Source organism: Pseudochaenichthys georgianus, unplaced genomic scaffold, assembly GCF_902827115.2.
Source record: "Pseudochaenichthys georgianus unplaced genomic scaffold, fPseGeo1.2 scaffold_510_arrow_ctg1, whole genome shotgun sequence".
NCBI classification, from domain to species: domain Eukaryota; kingdom Metazoa; phylum Chordata; class Actinopteri; order Perciformes; family Channichthyidae; genus Pseudochaenichthys; species Pseudochaenichthys georgianus.
The window spans coordinates 141,360-165,297 of record NW_027263071.1 but is presented as its reverse complement, the minus strand read 5'-3'; the positions used below and the strand labels follow the sequence as shown (position 1 = coordinate 165,297).

Genomic DNA, 23,938 nt, shown 5'->3' with positions numbered 1-23,938 from the left:
AGTTGGCAACCAACATACCTGGGGGGTACACTGCGAAGCAGGATTTTCGCTTAGCCGGCTAAATTCAGGGAAAACTCCGGCTTTCCGGTCATCCGAAGCTGGTTCTCTTTTTAGCAGGCTAGATCTCCATGGTAATATATGCTAAGCAGCTAACCTGGTCGGGACCAGGGGCCTATATTACGAACCTGGTTCAACCTAACCTGGATATGTTTGAGTTAGCCGGTTGGCCTAATCCAAAACATACGCGCTCTCGCTAAACGGTTCTACGACGCTGGTTATCAAGTGGATCGCTCAAGCCAGCCGTGTCCTATCTAGTTAGGTGCGCGTTCACATGAAAGGGGTGGTATCTGGAGCATTCGACCAATCACAAACATGGAGAAGCGCACTGACAGCGCAGCGTCATACTTCCTGAATGAAAAGTGAACTTTAATACTAGTCAAAAATGAAGAAGTTAAACTTTAAACATCCATGACTTAAACACTTTATCCAGGATCAAAGCCACAGAGCTGCAGCTGCAAGGTGAATACAGCTGGAACAGAACACGTGTTTGAATGCGTACATTAACAGGTTTATGATATCACTGCCCGTCTAAAACACGATCTGACTTCAATTACATTTGTCTCGAGTGTTTCCTCAACTTATGTGTTGCTTAAAATAATACTTCTGCATCCAGTATGTGACGCTGTGAGTGTTGCACGGCCAGATACGGCTCAGCTGACTCAGATCAGGAGATATGTGATACATTATGAAGTGATATGCCGCGGACTGTACTTAATGTACTCTGATCCGGGTACTTATGTTGTGGCCGATATTTAAGTGCTTTCTTAACGCTAATGTTATAATAGTCAGATTGTTCTGAAGATGGAGGTGATATTCTATTCATGTTCACGTTCACACAGTCGGTGATTTTTGCCGGCCGTCTTTCCTGCGACGGCAGTTTTTCTGTATTTCCTTTCTCCTGTAATATGACTTGATCGCTTTAAACTCCGCACACTGAGCTCTGATTGGTCAGCAGGCGGTGCTTTCACTGAGTTGAGCTCTTAGCCTGCAACCTAACCTGGTCCCGACCAGGTTAGCTGCTTAGCATATATTACCATGGAGATCTAGCCTGCTAAAAAGAGAACCAGCTTCGGATGACCGGAAAGCCGGAGTTTTCCCTGAATTTAGCCGGCTAAGCGAAAATCCTGCTTCGCAGTGTACCCCCCAGGTTAGGTTGCAGGCTAAGAGCTCAACTCAGTGAAAGCACCGCCTGCTGACCAATCAGAGCTCAGTGTGCGGAGTTTAAAGCGATCAAGTCATATCACAGGAGAAAGGAAATACAGAAAAGCTGCCGTCGCAGGAAAGACGGCCGGCAAAAATCACCGACTGTGTGAACGTGAACATTAATAGAATATCACCTCCATCTTCAGAGCAATCTGACTGTTAGAACATTAGCGTTAAGAAAGCTTACTTAAATATCGGCCAGAACATAAGTAACCGGATCAGAGTACATTAAGTACAGTCCGCGGCATATCACTTCATAATGTATCACATATCTCCTGATCTGAGTCAGCTGAGCCGTATCTGGCCGTGCAACACTCACAGCGTCACAGACTGTATGCAGAAGTATTATTTTAAGCAACACATAAGTTGACGAAACACTCGAGACAAATGTAATTGAAGTCAGATGGTGTGTTAGACGGGCAGTGATATCATAAACCTGTTAATGTACGCATTCAAACACGTGTTCTGTTCCAGCTGTATTCACCTTGCAGGTGCAGCTCTGAGGCTTTGATCCTGATCAAGTGTTTAAGTCATGGATGTTTAAAGTTTAACTTCTTCATTTTTGACTAGTATTAAAGTTCACTTTTCATTCAGGAAGTATACGCTGCGCTGTCAGTGCGCTTCTCCATGTTTGTGATTGGTCGAATGCTCCAGATACCACCCCTTTCATGTGAACGCGCACCTACCTAGATAGGACACGGCTGGCTTGAGCGATCCACTTGATAACCCGCGTCGTAGTACAGTTTAGTGAGAGCGCGTATGTTTTGGATTAGGCCAACCGGCTAACTCGAACATATCCAGGTTAGGTTGAACCAGCTTCGTAGCATAGGCCCCAGGACCCTGAAACTCCAGCAGCTAAATGTCATCAAGCCATCATTCATTGCTTTCACCTGTGTCCCCCCCCCCCACTGTGGTTTCCTAAAAGACTTCCGCGGAATGAAACATGGTCTCTCCAGCTTCGATATCCGGGTGACTCCAGCCTCCAGGGTTTAGACGGAGCCGCTCCGCAGGGCAGATGTTTCTCACTCTGAAGGACACACCGCCAGGAATCAAATGGACCATTTCAGAGCACTCAGTCTTTGTCTGTGTCACTCACCCCGAGAGAGAGAGGGGAGAGAGAGAGACACGCACACACGCACGCACTCTCTCTGGAGGTCTTAAATGATTTGCATAACAACATGTTGATGTTCTTGTTGAGATGTCCTCGTGTGATTAGAGCCACTGATGAATATGCACCGAGTGATTTAATTTGTCAGGTTGTTAGAACACAATGTGAGTCGTGTGTGTGTGTGTGTGCGTGAGACTCATAGACCATCTTCTTAAGACAAAGTCACGTGAGGGAAAACTCCAAGACCACAATTAATATCAACGACTAGCGCTAAAAGTGTCAGAAATCCCCACTTCATTAAAATACTTCCTGCTTGGAGTCTTGTTGTGCTCTTGTGTTGAGTTACGGGCACACACGTGGTTTTGGCTGGATTTAAATCCGTCATAAAACAATGCCGGCTTCATATACTTGCTCAAATGTACACAAACAAACATTGTAAGGGCTATGTAGTATAAGGGGGAATGCCATGCAACTGAATGTCACATAAAAATACTAAATTCAGTGAAATGTCGAACTTTTTTTCATGTTATGCTTTTGTAGCTTTTACTTTCCTCCCCATTAGAACATATCCATTTCCATGTGGCAAACAATCACATTTATCTAATTTTAATAATATTTAACACGGTAAGAGGAGGCACACGCATTTTAAATCGACTTTGTTACTATATATCCGATACCGGAGGCGATCACAGCCCGTGGATTAAATGTTTAAAAGTGTGTGACCACGAGGAGCTCAGACTCAACGCCAGATCTGCTGCCACCCTCCTCTCCTGTGGGTCCATTTATCCTCTTGTATTCATACGGGACAAACAAAAGGCTGCTCGGGGTAGAAAGAGAAATCACCCAAAGTGTCGTTGGGGGGAACCTCCAATTCATCCCCAAAATAAAAGACCCTCCCCCACGGCCTCATCATGCTAAAAAAAGAACACGTCCATTCAGTGTGTGTGTGTGTGTGTGTGGAGGCAGCACGTCATTACGCGCCAACAACAAGTGCCACGCGCCCCTCTCTGTTCCGTTAAGCAGATAAAAGGTGGCATCTGTCTTTATTGTGAGAGTAAATCCCCTCCGCCATTGACCGCAGACACTTCACATGTTGATGAGGAGGAGGACGAGACGAAGCCCCCCCCCCGTGCTTTGTTCGTTTGGTAGGGGGGGGAAGACGTTATGCAAATCTAACAAACCGTTTGTGATTTCCATCCAAAAAGGACAAATAATTATGTTGGTGCGACTGCCAAGCTGGATTTTTGAGTTTTGGCGGAGTGGATGGAAACTGTGATGAAACCTTTTAAACGCTGCGTGGATTTCTCCGAGGGTTTTTTTTGTGCTTCCTAAGGTTTGGAAAAAGTCCCCAAACTTAATCAGGCTTATGCAAATGTATAGCACCCATCCACAGAGGAAGGACTTGGTTTATCTAAAGTAATCACGAGCGACCGATGAGTCTCTATTCAAATCACCGGCGCCGATTTGCATAAAAGTCGTTGGGAAAGTTTATTTGTCCCGGAGAAGCGAAGGTGTGTTCAACAGAAACCAGAACCGTAAACAAGAGCCTGATGAAACCAGTGCTTTGTTTGGCCTCATCGGGTCTGTCAAATGACCACAGGGAAATTATACTGCAGTGTAATGAAACCCGTGGAGCATAAAGTATAACAAAACCCCTCCGCTCACCTTCTGATGAAACTCAATCCAAAACTGTTCTCCATGGACCGCATTTTCTTGCGTGAGGAAGAAGAACATTTGAGCCAAATACAAATTACAGTTCATTGCTGGCAGCTCTTTCTTCACCGCAGTGCGGAAGATCTGTTTTCCGTGAGTCGCTACACACAACTCTACAATCTTGTCTCTGGGTCATAGAAATCAGAGCTGCAAGTGGACAAAAGTGATACCGTTTTGTATATGGGATCAGTTGTCCCCCTTTAAGTGGTGATGGGAATCACGGCTCTTTGAAGGCGGCCGGATCTTATGGCTCCGTTCCTTTCCGAGAGCCGTTCAAAAGAGCCGGGGGCGGGGCTTAATTGGTTTATCTGCGAATGAATCAACAGGATAATGATTGCCAGAAATCTACTTTTACTCACAGACAATGTATAAGTTGCTACGTCTCTCAGCCAGACTACTCCTCAAGCAGCATGCGTTACGCCGTCATCATCTACGGCAAGTCCCTGTGAAGGCGAGTGGATTTATGGCAGGCGGCGAACCAACGATAAAAAGAACGCCTCTCACCAAGTACGACTCGGTTCCCTTCGTTCGTCAAAGGGCCGTTCAACAGAATCGGATCGTTCGCGACCGACACATCAGCGTCCACACGGCGTTGAAGCTTGGTGTCTGAAGCTCGACCAACAGCCAATCACATGGCCGTTAAGGCATCAGGTGATCAACTTCTGTACCTATTTGTGCTCTCACTGAACACAAAGGGATTCAAGTCTCTATTGAACATTCAAGACATAATAAGGTGTTTTAAAGCCTTTTAAATCAGTTACTTTTCGTTTCTACCCCAAATTCTTGCTGCAAACTTGCGTTAAGAGTAGTTGGTACATTTTGCCCGCTTGGTTTAGTAAAACAATTTCACGTTTATCCAACAAAGCTTATCAGATTGTCTTCAAAGCATCTAAAACACTTCAATGTCCCGATTAGAAAGGAATGAACCCGTGTAGTTTTTACCGACCATCCCATCTGCTTCCCAACATGTGCAGAGGTGTGAAAGTAGGCAAGGATATGACTTTTAACAAGCTCTCTTTTTAACATTCATTACTCAACTGCTCTGTCATTTCCAAGAGTACAGACTCAGGCTTTGTCCCGTCTGCGTGTGGCCTTTCAGAAACATGTAGCCTCTGGACGTGGTCGAAGACACTTTGCATGACCTGGGACGTAATCTGAAAGTCCTGTGTGCTACTTTCCCGTCATTACATCAGTTTATTAGTGCAGATCAAAGGTTTCCAAGTAGCTCATGTTCAGGGGGTTTATTGGTTAGAACACACACTCCTATTGCCGGACAACAACGTTGATTTTCGACAAATCTGCAAAACCCTGGATTACGTTCAATGCTGAATCTATTTTCTTACAATGCATGTACGGCAAGCATGGGCGCGGGAAGGGGGGTGCTGAGGGCGCTGCAGCACCCCCTATAGCGGCAGGCAGGGGGTGCGGAGCTCCCCCGTCTGAATTATTATTTGACGGTTATTGCTGTACATAATCTGTGTAATATGGAGCCAATAAATTCCACATTGTTGGTAACATAATATTTTGGCCTGCCCTGAATGTTTTTTCTGTAGCCCCGGACAATTCTACCTCAATAATATAATACATTAACCGTGCTTTACGTGAACCTCATCATGACACTAGAGCAGTGCTTCTCAAAGTGTGGTCCGTGAGCACCCCCTAGTGGTCCGTGAGTATTTTGGTAACATTTCACATTTGAAATAAATTAATCTATTTAAGTTTTCCGCACTCTCGCGGGAATATCTCCGCAATGGAGCGAGCTTAAGTTTAACTTTCAATTGCATGATATAGCCCAGCTCAACACCTTCGTCACACACGTTGCCACTTGTTTGTACCATTTTCAGGTGATTTGTAATCTATTCTAGAATAACGATGTGTTTTTGGATATTTGTGGAGTTAGGTGGTCCGCGTTATTACACTGCACTCGAGAGGACGGCAGTACTGTAATTTCCCGTGTTCAGTGAATGCAACAGAGGCATGACACCAGACCAATCAGAGAGTTGCATGGAAATAAAATGTAGTGCATTTAGTGTGTGTGTGTAAATAGCGCATTTAGTGTGTGTGAGAGAGAGAGAGGGACCGGTGCCAGCAGCAGGGACCGTGTTAGCATCTGGTTAGCAGTTAGCTAGCTGCACTAACGGACATACGGAGCTGCTGTTGGTTCCACACCAAGCTGGAGGAGAGCTCTCCTCTCAGACGGAGAGGCTCAGCTGAGCTAAAGGACTCTGAGTGTTTAGATAGTTAACTTTAGTCTAAGTTATCTCAGTGGGTCTCAAACGGTTTGATCACAAATTATTCAAAAGATTATTTCCGCGGCACACCTTCATATGATCATTATCGTTATAAAAAAATAAGACAATAAAGGAAAAACTGTTATGAAATACTATATGGCAGTAAAACAAGAATACAGTTTGAAAAGGGAGTGATTTGTAAAATATCCATAAAGAAAAAGAACATCTGCTTACAGTTGTGTTTCATCTGGGTGCTGAGAGATGTATCCATAGATCTCTCATGTTGCTCTCAAAGTGCACCAGATTGATGCTTTTCACTTCAATATTTAAAACAAATCGAGCCTTCGTTGTAACAGTCGCGGGGGTCCTGTGTGGGGAGTGCTTTTGTGGGTGCTCCATAGAGCCCGTAACAGTGTTCACTGGAGTCCAGCACCTCGGCACCCCCACTCAAAATACCTTCCCGCACCTCTGAAAGTAATGTAAAGTTACAGGTAGGGGGGGGGGGTTGTGGGTATGGTTAGGAAACTACACACTTGATTAAAGTTTGTCAAAATGCGGGAATTAGTCGATTTGTGACACGAAATAAACTCTGATTTCTACATTTGCACTTGTCCACTTCACTGTAAGTCAGCTAGAGTACTTCAATGACTCCATAGGAGGTACAACATTGACATTATTCTGAGAGATACTGTGCCGATACGTCATAATATTCCAAATCGATTATAATTTGTTGTACGAGACGACCGACATGGGAATGTTTTGATATCAGAAAGATGACAATGTCTTGTCAAAGCTAATTGTTGGGGTGTCACGTATTAAAAAAAAAAGAAAAGTGGGCGACATATCCATCCAAGCGTCTCCTAGGATACGATCACAATGGAACAAAATCCTTCATGAAAATGCAATCCAGAAATTCCGAATCCTCTGGAGGCCCCTCGAGTTCGTCTAATTTGACTGCGATGCACAGAAAACTACATAAACACACAAAGTCTCTCACGTCTCATGTTTACAGCCCCCCCCCCCTCGTTGCAGCCCCCCCCCCTCGTTGCAGCCCCCCCCCCCCCTCGTTGCAGCCCCCCCCCATCCTCCTCCCAGTTTATGAGATAGAATTTCAATCGTCTCCCCTTTTCCAAACTCGTAAACGCTGTAATGAGTTTCATTTGCTTCGGCTACGTTGGGCTCAAACCGCCGAGGTGACCGCAGCAGTGTTCATAAAGATCACAGGGAACACACACACACACACACACACACACACACTTACTTCTGTGGAGCACATGCCCGCTCTGACTGGTGACTAACATTTGGTGTGAATTTCCAGGGGCCATTAATTTAGGGAACATCACTCCTGAAGGAAACACACACACACACACACACACACACACACACACACACACACACACACACACACACACACACACACACACACACACACACACACACACACACACACACACACACACACACACACACACACACACACACACACACACACACACACACACACACACACACACACACACACACACACACACACACACACACACACACACACACACACACACACACACACACACACACACACGACAACAACATGCTCTCCTGGCTTTTATTTCAACACGCTCCTTACACTTTAACACATGCCAACAAGTTTAAAAAACAAAAGCATGAACAAATTAAAAACATTTTCTTTACGATTTCCACAGGTTGAACTTTAAGCTAAAATGTTTCCATATTTGAAGATTGTTGGTCGAACGGCAGTCAGTCTCGTGGGACGTAACAGACATACAGGATATTGACAATTAAACAATGTAGTAGAAGAAAGTGACTCCGGTTTAAAAGAAGCCATTTGGAAATGCAATAAAGCCGGACTTTCCTGTTCTTTTGCCTTTTTGGGGAAAACCGTGAAGAATAAAAAGGAATATACGATTATAATGTCTGAAGAATGTTTTTAGCTACCACTAATACCACCAATGGAAGTCTGGAGCTAGGCGAAAGCACTATACGCAGTTGAAAGTTCCGAAACAAGATCCACAGTTGGGTTTCTTTGTCTACGGTCCAAAAGGAACGTTTTTAAGATAATCTGGCGCTAATGAATCGACCTTTCAGAGGGCAATGGCACTTGTTTGTCCACAGTAACATGCAGCTGTGTCATGTGCCTCACATCAACAGCTGGGGGGGTTTTATGTTCCCCAAACTGTGTATTTAGCGACATTAAAAAGGGAACATCTTGTTTGTTTCTTAACAGAGGGACACTTTATACGACAGACTGAGGACATGTGACGCGATGGCCGACAATAACATTTCAAATCTGTCAAGAGTTGTAAAGGATTCAATCTTCTTCTATTTGAATTGATTTCACCGTCTCCTAACGCGTTAAAGTTTGATCTAAAAACCGTCTTGAAGTCGATGAAATCTTTGGAATTTGAAATGGAAGATGTTCAGGGAGAGACCCAATCGCTGTCCAGATGTTTCATTTACAGGTTCTGCCCACGGGTCTAAACCAATGTGGCGGACTTCACCAACGTGTCTTTTCTCTCCAACTTTCTCAAGTCATTTGAAAAATACTTTTTTCTGGACTTTCCGGACTCGCTCGGGTTTTTGTTTTTTCAACGAGACGTTTGGGGGAAACCGCACTGTTGGGCTTTGTGTCTGTTTTAGCGCTTATTTGTCCTCGGGGGAGGGGGGGGGGGGGGGCTGAAATCACAGCAGCAGCAGGGTGAAGGTGAAACATGACACCTGAAGAAATCTGGTTTTCCATTCAGTAAAAAGAATATATCCCACAGACGGGATGTACACAAACGCATACCAACAACACCATTGAGTGAACTCTCATTCACACACACATACCTTTTTCTAAAAACACTGTACAGCCACCACATCACCCCCCCCCCCTTATTAAACTGTTTCCCCCTGGAAACACTCTATGTTTCCCAAACCCCTCGCTTGCTCTATTTTTCCTGCCTCGGGGCCGAAGGGGTCCGTCTCCATATTGTCTTCATTAAAGCCGCCGCGCATCGCCCTGGTTAGGAGACATGGAGTGTGTGTGTGTGTGTGTGTGTGTGTGTGTGTGTGTGTGTGTGGGTGGGTGGGTGTGGAGGAGGCTGAGGCTGCCGGCTCCTAAACCACATTCTTCAAATTCCCTGTAAACAAGAGAAAAGAGAGAGAAATGAGGAAGGGGGGGGGGGGGTGAACACATTCATAATAACACCACAAAAAGGGAGGAGGATGCAGGGTCAACATCATCGTATAAGTGGGGTACAAGAGGAGGCTATACACACACATTAGACACCAGGAGAGCAAATGTGGAAGCAGAAACACACACACACACACACACACACACACACACACACACACACACACACACACACACACACACACACACACACACACACACACACACACACACACACACACACACACACACACACACTTCCCAATGAAAATGCAAAATAACATCTGGCCGAGGTAAGCCTGGTCGCTGACGAGGAAATAAAAGCATGCAAAGCGGGGATCGATATGGAAATTACAACATTAAGCAACACTGCCAGTTTATTTGCATGAAGACACAGATTGGTTTCCACGTCTCACACACACACACACACACACACACACACACACACACACACACACACACACACACACACACACACACACACACACACACACACACCACACACACACACACACACACACACACACACACACACACACACACACACACACACACACACACACACACACACACACACACACACACACACACACACACACACACTGGCTGCATTATAAAGTCTAGTCGCCAGTTTACTTTATACGTTACACTGCAAACAATGATGCTTTGTTTGTCCTTTGTTATGTTAAATTGCCTGATTGGGGAATAGTAAACACACACACACACGCGCTCAGGGGATGAGTCACTGTGAGGGAGGATGTCCTGTTTGTTGGCCTTTGTGGAGCTGTCAGTGGAGTCATGTTCTGCTGCAGGGACAACAACAACAACAACAACAACAGCAGCTCTATCAAGGAGAAACTGTTGTTTGTAATGCCTCCATGTGTTTTTCCTCCGGATGCTGAACTGTATCTCAGAGCTGGTGACGCCACTTCATTTAAAGCTACATTACACTGCTGGTTCCTAGTTAAGCTTTTCATTGCCATATCTACACGGTCGCTACTGTGCACATGACAATAAAGCCTTGAATCTTGAATAGAGTGGAGCAGTGAAGAAGTATATTCCAGAAAGTAAGTCCTGTGGCATACGCACATTTATGCTACTTCCCCGTTTTGTTCAGCAGGAAAATCTACACAAACACTTTATGATTTTTGAAGCATAAATGCAATTGCCAGAAGTAAAAAGCTAACGTTAGCCTGTAAAGGAACTACCGCACGGTCACATGACTTCACGTCACCACCGCTAAGCTAAAAGTTGCTAATGTTGGGCTATAAAGGAACTACAGCACGGTCACATGACTTCACGTCACCACCGCTAAGCTAAAGGCGGCTAATGTTGGGCTATAAAGGAACTACAGCTCGGTCACATGACTTCACGTCACCACCGCTAAGCTAAAGGTGGCTAATGTTGGGCTATAAAGGAACTACAGCACGGTCACATGACTTCACGTCACCACCGCTAAGCTAAAGGTTGCTAATGTTGGGCTATAAAGGAACTACAGCGCGGTCACATGACTTCACGTCACCACCGCTAAGCTAAAGCCGGCTAATGTTGGGCTATAAAGGAACTACAGCACGGTCACATGACTTCACGTCACCACCGCTAAGCTAAAGGTTGCTAATGTTGGGCTATAAAGGAACTACAGCGCGGTCACATGACTTCACGTCACCACCGCTAAGCTAAAGGCGGCTAATGTTGGGCTACAAAGGAACTACAGCGCGGTCACATGACTTCACGTCACCACCGCTAAGCTAAAGGTTGCTAATGTTGGGCTGTAAAGGAACTACCGCACGGTCACATGACTTCACGTCACCACCGCTAAGCTAAAGGCGGCTAATGTTGGGCTATAAAGGAACTACGGCACGGTCACATGACTTCACTTCACCACCGCTAAGCTAAAGGTTGCTAATGTTGGGCTATAAAGGAACTACAGCACGGTCACTTGACTTCACGTCACCACCGCTAAGCTAAAGGTGGCTAATGTTGGGCTATAAAGGAACTACAGCACGGTCACATGACTTCACGTCACCACCGCTAAGCTAAAGGTGGCTAATGTTGGGCTATAAAGGAACTACAGCGCGGTCACATGACTTCACGTCACCACCGCTAAGCTAAAGGTGGCTAATGTTGGGCTATAAAGGAACCACAGCACGGTCACATGACTTCACGTCACCACCGCTAAGCTAAAGGCGGCTAATGTTGGGCTATAAAGGAACTACATCACGGTCACATGACTTCACGTCCTCACCGCTAAGCTAAAGGCGGCTAATGTTGGGCTATAAAGGAACTACAGCGCGGTCACATGACTTCACGTCCTCACCGCTAAGCTAAAGGCGGCTAATGTTGGGCTATAAAGGAACTACAGCGCGGTCACATGACTTCACGTCACCACCGCTAAGCTAAAGGTGGCTAATGTTGGGCTATAAAGGAACTACAGCACGGTCACATGACTTCACGTCACCACCGCTAAGCTAAAGGAGGCTAATGTTGGGCTATAAAGGAACTACAGCGCAGGTCACATGACTTCACGTCACCACCGCTAAGCTAAAGGTTGCTAATGTTGGGCTATAAAGGAACTACAGCACGGTCACATGACTTCAGGTCACCACCGCTAAGCTAAAGGCGGCTAATGTTGGGCTATGAAGGAACTACAGCACGGTCACATGACTTCACGTCACCACCGCTAAGCTAAAGGCGGCTAATGTTGGGCTATAAAGGAACTACAGCGCAGTCACATGACTTCACGTCACCACCGCTAAGCTAAAGGTGGCTAATGTTGGGCTATAAAGGAACTACAGCACGGTCACATGACTTCACGTCACCACCGCTAAGCTAAAGGCGGCTAATGTTGGGCTATAAAGGAACTACAGCACGGTCACATGACTTCACGTCACCACCGCTAAGCTAAAGGCGGCTAATGTTGGGCTATAAAGGAACTACAGCACGGTCACATGACTTCACGTCACCACCGCTAAGCTAAAGGTGGCTAATGTTGGGCTATAAAGGAACTACAGCACGGTCACATGACTTCACGTCACCACCGCTAAGCTAAAGGTTGCTAATGTTGGGCTATAAAGGAACTACAGCACGGTCACATGACTTCACGTCACCACCGCTAAGCTAAAGCCGGCTAATGTTGGGCTATAAAGGAACTACAGCACGGTCACATGACTTCACGTCACCACCGCTAAGCTAAAGGTTGCTAATGTTGGGCTATAAAGGAACTACAGCACGGTCACATGACTTCAGGTCACCACCGCTAAGCTAAAGGCGGCTAATGTTGGGCTATGAAGGAACTACAGCACGGTCACATGACTTCACGTCACCACCGCTAAGCTAAAGGTGGCTAATGTTGGGCTATAAAGGAACTACAGCACGGTCACATGACTTCACGTCACCACCGCTAAGCTAAAGGTTGGGCTATAAAGGAACTACAGCGCAGTCACATGACTTCACGTCACCACCGCTAAGCTAAAGGCGGCTAATGTTGGGCTATAAAGGAACTACAGCACGGTCACATGACTTCACGTCACCACCGCTAAGCTAAAGGCGGCTAATGTTGGGCTATAAAGGAACTACAGCACGGTCACATGACTTCACGTCACCACCGCTAAGCTAAAGGTGGCTAATGTTGGGCTATAAAGGAACTACAGCACGGTCACATGACTTCACGTCACCACCGCTAAGCTAAAGGTGGCTAATGTTGGGCTATAAAGGAACTACAGCACGGTCACATGACTTCACGTCACCACCGCTAAGCTAAAGGCGGCTAATGTTGGGCTATAAAGGAACTACAGCACGGTCACATGACTTCACGTCACCACCGCTAAGCTAAAGGCGGCTAATGTTGGGCTATAAAGGAACTACAGCACGGTCGCATGACTTCACGTCACCACCGCTAAGCTAAAGGCGGCTAATGTTGGGCTATAAAGGAACTACAGCAGCGGTCACATGACTTCACGTCACCACCGCTAAGCTAAAGGGGCTAATGTTGGGCTATAAAGGAACTACAGCACGGTCACATGACTTCACGTCACCACCGCTAAGCTAAAGGCGGCTAATGTTGGGCTATAAAGGAACTACAGCACGGTCACATGACTTCACGTCACCACCGCTAAGCTAAAGGCGGCTAATGTTGGGCTATAAAGATACTACAGCACGGTCACATGACTTCACGTCACCACCGCTAAGCTAAAGGCGGCTAATGTTGGGCTATAAAGGAACTACAGCAGCGGTCACATGACTTCACGTCACCACCGCTAAGCTAAAGGCGGCTAATGTTGGGCTATAAAGGAACTACAGCACGGTCACATGACTTCACGTCACCACCGCTAAGCTAAAGGTGGCTAATGTTGGGCTATAAAGGAACTACAGCACGGTCACATGACTTCACGTCACCACCGCTAAGCTAAAGGCGGCTAATGTTGGGCTATAAAGGAACTACAGCACGGTCACATGACTTCACGTCACCACCGCTAAGCTAAAGGTGGCTAATGTTGGGCTATAAAGGAACTACAGCACGGTCACTGACTTCACGTCACCACCGCTAAGCTAAAGGTGGCTAATGTTGGGCTATAAAGGAACTACAGCACGGTCACATGACTTCACGTCACCACCGCTAAGCTAAAGGTGGCTAATGTTGGGCTATAAAGGAACTACAGCACGGTCACATGACTTCACGTCACCACCGCTAAGCTAAAGGTGGCTAATGTTGGGCTATAAAGGAACCACAGCACGGTCACATGACTTCACGTCACCACCGCTAAGCTAAAGGCGGCTAATGTTGGGCTATAAAGGAACTACAGCACGGTCACATGACTTCACGTCACCACCGCTAAGCTAAAGGCGGCTAATGTTGGGCTATAAAGGAACTACAGCACGGTCACATGACTTCACGTCCTCACCGCTAAGCTAAAGGCGGCTAATGTTGGGCTATAAAGGAACTACAGCGCGGTCACATGACTTCACGTCCTCACCGCTAAGCTAAAGGCGGCTAATGTTGGGCTATAAAGGAACTACAACACGGTCACATGACTTCACGTCCTCACCGCTAAGCTAAAAGCGGCTAATGTTGTGCTATAAAGGAACTACAGCACGGTCACATGACTTCACGTCACGACCGCTAAGCTAAAGGCGGCTAATGTTGGCCTATAAAGGAACTACGGCACGGTCACATGACTTCACGTCACCACCGCTAAGCTAAAGGCGGCTAATGTTGGGCTACAAAGGAACTACAGCGCGGTCACATGACTTCACGTCACCACCGCTAAGCTAAAGGTTGCTAATGTTGGGCTATAAAGGAACTACAGCGCAGTCACATGACTTCACGTCACCACCGCTAAGCTAAAGGCGGCTAATGATGGGCTATAAAGGAACTACAGCACGGTCACATGACTTCACGCCACCACCGCTAAGCTAAAGGCGGCTAATGTTGGGCTATAAAGGAACTACGGCACGGTCACATGACTTCACGTCACCACCGCTAAGCTAAAGGCGGCTAATGTTGGGCTATAAAGGAACTACAGCACGGTCACATGACTTCACGTCACCACCGCTAAGCTAAAGGCGGCTAATGTTGGGCTATATAGGAACTACAGCACGGTCACATGACTTCACGTCACCACCGCTAAGCTAAAGGCGGCTAATGTTGGGCTATAAAGGAACTACAGTGCGGTCACATGACTTCACGTCACCACCGCTAAGCTAAAGGCGGCTAATGTTGGGCTATAAAGGAACTACAGTACGGTCACATGACTTCACGTCCTCACCGCTAAGCTAAAGGCGGCTAATGTTGGGCTATAAAAGAACTACAGCACGGTCACATGACTTCACGTCACCACCGCTAAGCTAAAGGCGGCTAATGTTGGGCTATAAAGGAACTACAACACGGTCACATGACGTATTTTATGCCATAGCAATCTTAGGTTTTTAAGGCACCTAACCAACAACACAATCGAAAAAACTTCGACTCAGAGACCAGAGAACCGGAAGTTTTAAAAGCTGACTCATTCCTGCACCACTCAAGACAAGCAAGAGGTAAAGATTTCTACACCCAGAAAGTCTTCAAACGACACAAAACAAGCTCAAGTTTGCCTCCAGACTGACGAAAGCCTCCGGATTAATTTGAACAAAGCCACATGACGTAGTGACACTCCCGACAAACCACAGGCTCATCTGGATAAAAACTTAAACCTCTCGTTGTACCGCGAGGATGAAAATGAGTGCCGTGATTCACGGGGGTGAGCCTCTTCCTCACGGTGTTGTGGAGCTTTGTGGGGTGTGTTGGCGTTTGATAAACATTTAGCTTGTGGATTACGCATCTTAAATCTCAATCTTTTTTAGCCGGCAGCTTAGTCTATTTCAAGTCTTCAGCTGCTAAAAACAGCATGACACCAACTTGTTATTTTACTTTTATGTTGATGCCCTCGCCCAGTTTCGCCACAAAATGTGTCCTCGTTTTCACGTCCTCCTAATCTTGAAGCACTGCTTAACTCAAACTGAACTTCCCAGACTGATTTTCATGCCACATCTTCACAAATACAGACTTAATGTTTCACATTTGTGTCTAATCCTGGCCTAATGCTGTACTTTCCACGACAACGCAAAGCAGTGAATCCTGAACCGTCTTTGTTTTTGTTGAGACTGCCTCAGCACAGTAATTTCTTATTTTTAGGTTGAGAATTTCCCTTTCTACGAAACCAAATTACTCAGACGGGGATTACTGTAAATCACAAAGCCAGTTTTAGCTCCAAGCGAGTCACACTGGGTTATATCTATAGATCAAAAGGACAGAGAAGTTTCTGACTAAGTCTTTAGCGGTGACGGTTTCTCTACAGCGTTAAGATAAGATAAGATGGACTTTTATTAATCCCTCGTGGGAAATAGTTTCTCTGCATTTGACCCATCCTAGTGTTAGGAGCAGTGGTGTAGTGGGCGGTGGACGCGGGGGTGGAGCATGATCTTTTTTTCAATAGTCTAATACATATAAAATCATTGCCAGTGTTATTAGTTGCAAGTGTGTATTTGTTGTAATAATGACAAAAACATAATACACTTCACAGTAAGTAATTATAATAAAAAATAAAAACCATTTCCTTCGTGATCACACTCGTGACCCCGCGGCGATTTTGCGGCAGCTCTTTCCCTCAAGAAGGCCGCTAACGAAAAAGCTCTATAATGGCAGAAAAACATTTTTTACTTTACTTCTTTTCTAAAAAGAATATAATTCACAAGAAGAAAGAGTCTAGCAGCACCGAAGCTACAAGTGAAGCTGCTACTAGCACTAAGACGTGGATAATGCTAGCACTAACGTTAACTGCGCTAGTAACGTTCCCCTGGCTAGCTCAAGCTCACCTTTCTCAGAGGTACGGACGGAGGAGATGTGGCGGAGAAAACAAGAGGTGTGTGTGTGTGTGTGTGTGTGTGTGTGTGTGTGTGTGTGTGTGAAGCAGCGCTGTCTGCTTATTTGCAATGTAGGCTTAATCAGAATAATTTCAAATCCAGATTCAATGGTCTTTGCATAAGTAGGCTATATTTTTCGTTTAGTTTATTTAATAAGTTAATTTCAGGAGTTTTAAATATATTTTGAAAGTGGAGATAGAGAGAGAGAGAAGCAGCGCTGTCTGCTTAGTTGCAATACTGTAGCTTATGCAATTTAGGCCTATAAATTGTTAATGTAATTTATACGCCTGTGTGTCCATTGAGTGTGTGTGTGTGTGTGTGTTGAGCGCAGCGCCATCTGCTTTTTGCAGTACAGTAAATACAGTAGGATTAAGCATACATACCGGTTTCTGTGGACCTGTCTGCCCGTTTTGTGAGTGCACTGTGCGTTTGTTTGGACCTAATTAAAATGGCGTCCCCCCAGTAAAGAAATCCCCACTCCACCACTGGTTAGGAGCAGTGTGCTTCAACGGCGCCCGGGGAGCAGCGTGGGGAACGGTGCCTTGCTCAGGGACACCTCGGTAGCACGTGGTCTTGCCGGGACTTGAACTGGTGACCTTCCAGTGGCCAAGCCAAGTCCCTATCGACTACGCCACCACCGCCCGGGGAACCAACTAAACAATCATGACTATTTTCGTATATATTTAACAAAAATATGAACGCATTTCAGGCTAACTCCCCCGCCCATCAGATCTCCCTCTCTACATCCAGCTGCTTCTTCTCCTTTTCCCATTAACAGATGTAGACGGTAAATTCTGGTAAAGTGACGAGCGTCCACGGAGGGCTCGGATATTTACTACCTGCAAACGTTCATCTATCACAGCATGTGGGTATTACACTGCAGGTGTGTGTGTGTGTGTTTCCTTATTTTATACTATGTTTCCTGTTTCGCGTTTGATTGTGTATATATTTCTTCTTTGACCAAGTTTCATTACTTGAATCAGCTGTATATCTTTCTGTGAATGTGAATTACTTCATTGTGTGTGTGTGTGTGTGTGTGTGTGTGTGTGTGTGTGTGTGTGTGTGTGAAGCAGCTTCAGCACAGGGTAGAATTAATGAGCACGAGTAGCAGGATGTAAAGATGCTGCAATATTTCCCTGTTCACACACACACACACACACACACACACACACACACACACACACACACACACACACACACACACACACACACACACACACACACACACACACACACACACACACACACACACACACACACACACACACACACACACACACACACACACACACACACACACACACACACACACACACACACACACACACACACACACACACACACACACCTACCTCCTGGGAAATCACACTACCAGAGCCTTGTGAACAGAGCGGTGAACGCAGGCAGACAGCTGCTGCCTCTGACAATCAGCCATAACAAAAATAAAGAAAATAGATTTTTAATTGACACGCCCGCTTAACAAGCCTCGGTGTGAACGAACGGGAAACAATTGGAAACACTGAGTAATCCTTGAAATAGGAATCACTAGAAAAGCCCATTACGACTTATATTTAAATGCCTTGCACAATGTTTACTCTCATTTATATTAGGAAAATAACAGAAGGGAAAAAGCTTCTAAAGTCTGAGAGAAAGACGTTTTTATTATTACTGAAACGTTTTTTATCTTACATTTGATTCTAAAATGGAGCAACTTTCACAAAACCCAATTTCCCCCGGGATGTTGATTGAATGACTTTGTAGTAAAAAGGCTGTTTGGTGACGTTTCAACTGTGGCGAGCCGTCAGGGCTCTGAGGGCCGAAGATATTCTACGAAATAATATAAACAAAATAAAAATATTTTTTTAAGTTATATTTTTCATTAGTTTTACAAAAATAACTTGATTTAATTGCATTTAAAATAACATATCCAAATAAATAAATCCTTCGAATCTGCCTATTCAGTTTCTGTTTGAATGTGAAGGGTTAAATGAAAGAAGCTCGTCTCTGCGAGCTGGTTCGACGTCCTGCTGTGAGTTCAGAGGGCCAGCTGTAGTGACTGAACGAGAGAGTAACGTCAACTGACAGTAACATTGACCAATCATATCTTCCCTCTAAATGGGTGGGTTTTATTATCGCGGACTTTATGACAAGTTCTGCCCGCTGTGAATCTTTTTTGTTTCCGTAGCAATAACAACTTCCTGTCAACAGCGTAAACTCACCTTCAAAATAAAAGCATGCCAAATTACACTTAAGACTTACAACTGCAACGAAAGTAACAAACACAACGCAATATCCTTTTCAATTTCAAAGAACACTAATTGGGTTATTTACAGGTGTTGTTTTGTGTGGTAGAGGGTCGCTGTCAGTGATGCGTTTTGCACCCCGGGCCGTTGTTTTGATATTCTGCTGAAGTATACGCTGTGACGTAATAACTCTTGATGTAAGGGGTGGGGGTCAGAGGGCCTAGGTATAAAAGTCACTGCGTTCCAACAGTCAAATATTTTGACAAACATTGGAAATATAGCTATACAACTCTTTACTTGATTTACTGCCGAGCAGTTTGTGATTTTTAATGAATATGTGCTGACATTATTATTATTATTATTATTATTATTTAACTCCACACACAGCTGCGTCTCGGGACATTAAGGGCTGTTATGGCTTTTATTCACAAGTTCTCTTTTTTATTGAGATTATTTCGCATTTAACTGTCATTTTTCAACTGTTGTTTTCTCGTGAATACACGGTTCCATTTAAAAAAGTCGTCAAGTAATCAAATCGAACATCAAGAGTGTTGCTGCTTATTTGGTGAAGAAAAAGGAATAACAAGGCTTTAAAACATGTCTATAATTATAGATGAGTTACTTCACAGGGATTTTAATGAATAGCTAACCCTATTAAAAAAATATCTGAGTTTTTGCACCATAAATAAAGTCATCAACCAATCAAGATGATTTATTGTGCAACTAAAAAAATGGCACGCCGGCCTTTTATTGTTTCCTGTTGGTGCAAAATAGCTGCATGACACATGTGTACAGTGTTAGTTAAACATAAAGGGGCTGTGTCACAACACGTGCTTGATTAAAATCAGAAAGAAAGGGATTTTGGACATTCCCACATTCAAATCTTTGCGTGGCAGCAGACAGCAGATGTGGGCACACACACACACACACACACACACACACACACACACACACACACACACACACACACACACACACACACACACACACACACACACACACACACACACACACACACACACACACACACACACACACACACACACACACACACACACACACACACACACACACACACACACACACACACACACACACACACACACACACACACACCACACACACACACACACACACACACACACACACACACACACACACACACACACACACACACACACACACACACACACACACACACACACAGTTTCTCATGGAAACCAGTGTTTATAGGCAGCAAAGCAGAGAAACACTTATCTAACGCGATGATGTCATTTGGATAAGTTAGCTTCGAGGTGTGTGTGTGTGATGGCCTATTCTTATCCGTGTGTGTGCATGTTAACTCAGCAGACATGTGGGTCCGTCTATAATCAGAGACAGAGACTAATGCCTCGATATTTTACATTTTGAAACGCTCTCTTCTCGGTGGTTTTGGTGTCGGCCTGTTGTGCGGTGAAGCTTTGAAACTGTCAAAAAAAAAGGGGTTTCGGAGTCGAGGTTGGTCGAAGAGACATGAAAGAAAAGACGGAGAGAACGAGAGGACACTAAACAGATGTGACGGGTTGAAAGCAGGACTCAAACTTCAATGGGAGACAGAGAAGAAAGGAGGGGGAAAAGCTGTAAAATCAATACATATTCACAATAACTATAAATCCAGTCCATGTACCCCCTGAGAGGCGGAATCAGCCAAACACACATTTCTCTCCATCTTTGGCTCGTCTGCGTCTGATTTCTAACTCTCTTTCTTATTCTCTCCATCCATCAGTTCGTCCACCGGCTCCTCTAATAAAAGCCGTATGGGTGGAAAGCAGCGAGACCTGCAGGTCCGCTGCAACTCTGACTACTTTCAAATCCAGACTGAAGACTTTTCTTTTTGTCGCTGCTTTTAATTGAACTTTTCACATCTTAGACTGCCCTGTAACTTTTATCCATGTACTTTTTCTAAACGTAATTAAACTCCATGACATTTATGAGAGGGACTGCTCGAAAGCAGAGATATTTGGAATATCTGGCATCGACGGATGAAAAATAGTGTTTTGGTAACACTTTAAAGACTTTGTTATGGAAGCAAAGCAGGGGAGGGGGTGTGTACAGCCTCCTGAGGGTCCGATTGTGGATGTCATGCGAGCAAAATATGGTGAAGAAAGTCTGTCTAAATTCATATTTTAGACTGCACTGTAACTTTTATCCATGTATTTTCCTTAATGTTTATTTTATTAGCACTGTAACTTTTATCCATGTACTTTTTCTTGTAATGTTTAATTGAACTATTCATATCTTAAACTGCACTGTAACTTTTATCCATGTACTTTTTCTTGTAATGTTTAATTGAACTATTCATATTTTAGACTGCACTGTAACTTTTATCCATGTATTTTTCCTTAATGTTTATTTTATTAGCTTTTCTTTTTTAATGCTTAATGTCTTTCATTTCTTTTTTGTAAAGCACTTTGAATTACCCTGCGTCGAAAAGTGCTATATAAATAAACTTGCCTTGCCTTGCCTTGCCTTACCCTCTCTGGTTCTGATGATTTCATGCGAGCCAACAGACCAAAGTGAATTTGGGTGAATTAACTCCCGTTGCCCTGATTGGATGTGAGCGGCAGTTTCTCAGAGCAGAGGACGCAACGCTGTTCGGATTAACTGCTACTACGTCCAACAGGGTTTTGTCAACAATAAGATGCTGAACCATTTTAAGTCAGAAGGTTGTAATTAATCCCAACTCTGGAACACAACATTAGCACCTGGAGCATCTGGTAGTTTGGACGGAAGCACTGAGAGTCTAAAGGCATCACAGTTTGAGGAAGAAATCAAACGAGCTCCAGGGAATACCGATTACAACTGACTTAGCGAAGGACTAAATGGATTAATTAATGACATTTAAAGACATTCCTGTTTGGGTTACTTGTGTGCGTATTTTTTTACCAGCGTATGTACTGTCTTAGGAAACTGTCCTATTTTAATGTTGCAAAACCATGATGATGAAGTTTTATCGAGTCAATTCTGTCTTTCCCCTAATGTCATGGTTTGGTAACCGGACTTTAAAAAGCAGACACCCTCTGAGTCAGATCGTAAAGGGGTCCAGCGGACGGATTGGTGAGCCACAGCTAAACCTGGAGACCCTGTCCCTCAGGCAGTTACAGCGGCTATCCAGCTCCATTAAGTCCCTCACACACCAAGCCGATTTCGGCCGTCGATGGATGTCGGGCCGCCGATGAGCGTCGTGTCGCCCTACTCAGATTGGTGTGTCTTGGTGTGTCCCGCACCGTCGTGTCTTTTAGGCCGTGCCGACGCCTTCCGCCGCCGGTTCGACATGTTGAATTGGTAGGCCGTCGGTCAAATAAATCACTCTGATTGGCTGTTCAGCTTAGCGAATCGGAGCATGAGAAGCGAAACGGAAGTGAGGGACCCAAACAAACTATTAAGAAGGCAAATGTGAGGTTTCATTTACCTCCAGCTCTCGACTCAGGTTCGGGAAAGCCCCGTGAGCTTCTCGCTGTAGAGGGAACATCGAACGCACACGCTATTTGTTGTTTCTTTATATCACGCAGTCTGTTCTTCTTCTCTCGGTGTATCACACAGTCTGTCTTCCGGTTGTTGCCTCTTTTGAATGACGAATACACACTACCGCCCCCTGCTGGTAAGGAGAGGTATTGTCACTCACGCATGCGCAGTTCGTACGTGCTTCTTGGCCGTCGGCTGAAGTCTTTGCGGTGTGTTCCAGTGCGACACATGGCCGAGACGCAGGGACGTGAGAACGTTGGTGTCAGTTAGGTGTGTAAGGAGCTTTAGACGATGACTCGCACCCTCTGCACTCAGAGTTTAACCTTTCTCCTTCGGGCGGATGTTAGTTGTCCCAAAGAGTAGAAGGAAGCGGTATGAAAACAGTTTTAACCCAGCAGCTATTGCACAAATTAACACATCATAGGAGCGTCGCACAGATGCCTGTTTTTATTTATTTATTTAATTATGAATGTCCATGTTTGTACTCGTGTTTTCCTTCTTAAGATTTGACGGAGCAGGGTGAACTTTTTATCAGTCCTTTATTAGAGATGTGTCCGTTGTTTGTGTTTAGTGTCAGGATGGATCCCTCTGCAAACAAATCTACCTACGGGTACAAATAAAGTTTTGCTGCTTATTTCAGAGCATTACAAATAGCTTTAAAAAAGCATCGTCTTTGAGGTACGCCACAGTTATTATGATATAGAACTAAATAATTATCGAGCTACATTTTGAACACAAGTTGTCCTCGTGAATCCCGTTGATGTGACCAGATTTTGGACATTTTTATTCCGACTTTCTATCCGAAACTGGGAATGAATGGATAAATGCTGCGTCAAATATTACATTTCACTGACAAAGGGAAAGGAAGGAGGGCTCTGTGGTTAACACTTCCACACCCAGGATGTTCAACATTACGAGCGATCAAATTCAGCTCTGGGAAACACGGCTGCAAACAGCGTAACGTTCGGAAAACGACCCCGACGCTTAGACGCTTTTTCCCTGACCTCGCCCTCATTACAATAATCCTCCCCGACTCAACTTTCCCCTCAGTTTCACCCCGCCGCAGAATCACACACACACACACACACACACACACACACAACACACACACACACAACACACACACACAAACACACACACACACACACACACACAACACACACACACACACAACACACACACACACACACACACACACACAACACACACACAACACACACACACACACCACACACCACACACACACACACAACACACACACACACACACACACACGCACACACACGCACACACACGCACACACACG

The 23,938-nt window shown here is 45.0% G+C and overlaps 1 protein-coding gene across 1 annotated transcript in view; it reads right to left on the bottom strand.

Annotated features, from left to right (window-relative positions):
* Nucleotides 1–7,907: 7,907 nt before the first annotated feature.
* hdac8 (histone deacetylase 8) overlaps nucleotides 7,908–23,938 on the bottom strand; it is a 36,050-nt gene continuing 20,019 nt past the window's right edge. Inside the window, exon 8 of the mRNA XM_034078910.2 lies at nucleotides 7,908–9,455. Coding sequence (XP_033934801.2) covers nucleotides 9,433–9,455 — 23 coding nt within the window. The 3' untranslated portion in view covers nucleotides 7,908–9,432. The remainder of the gene's footprint in view (nucleotides 9,456–23,938) is intronic.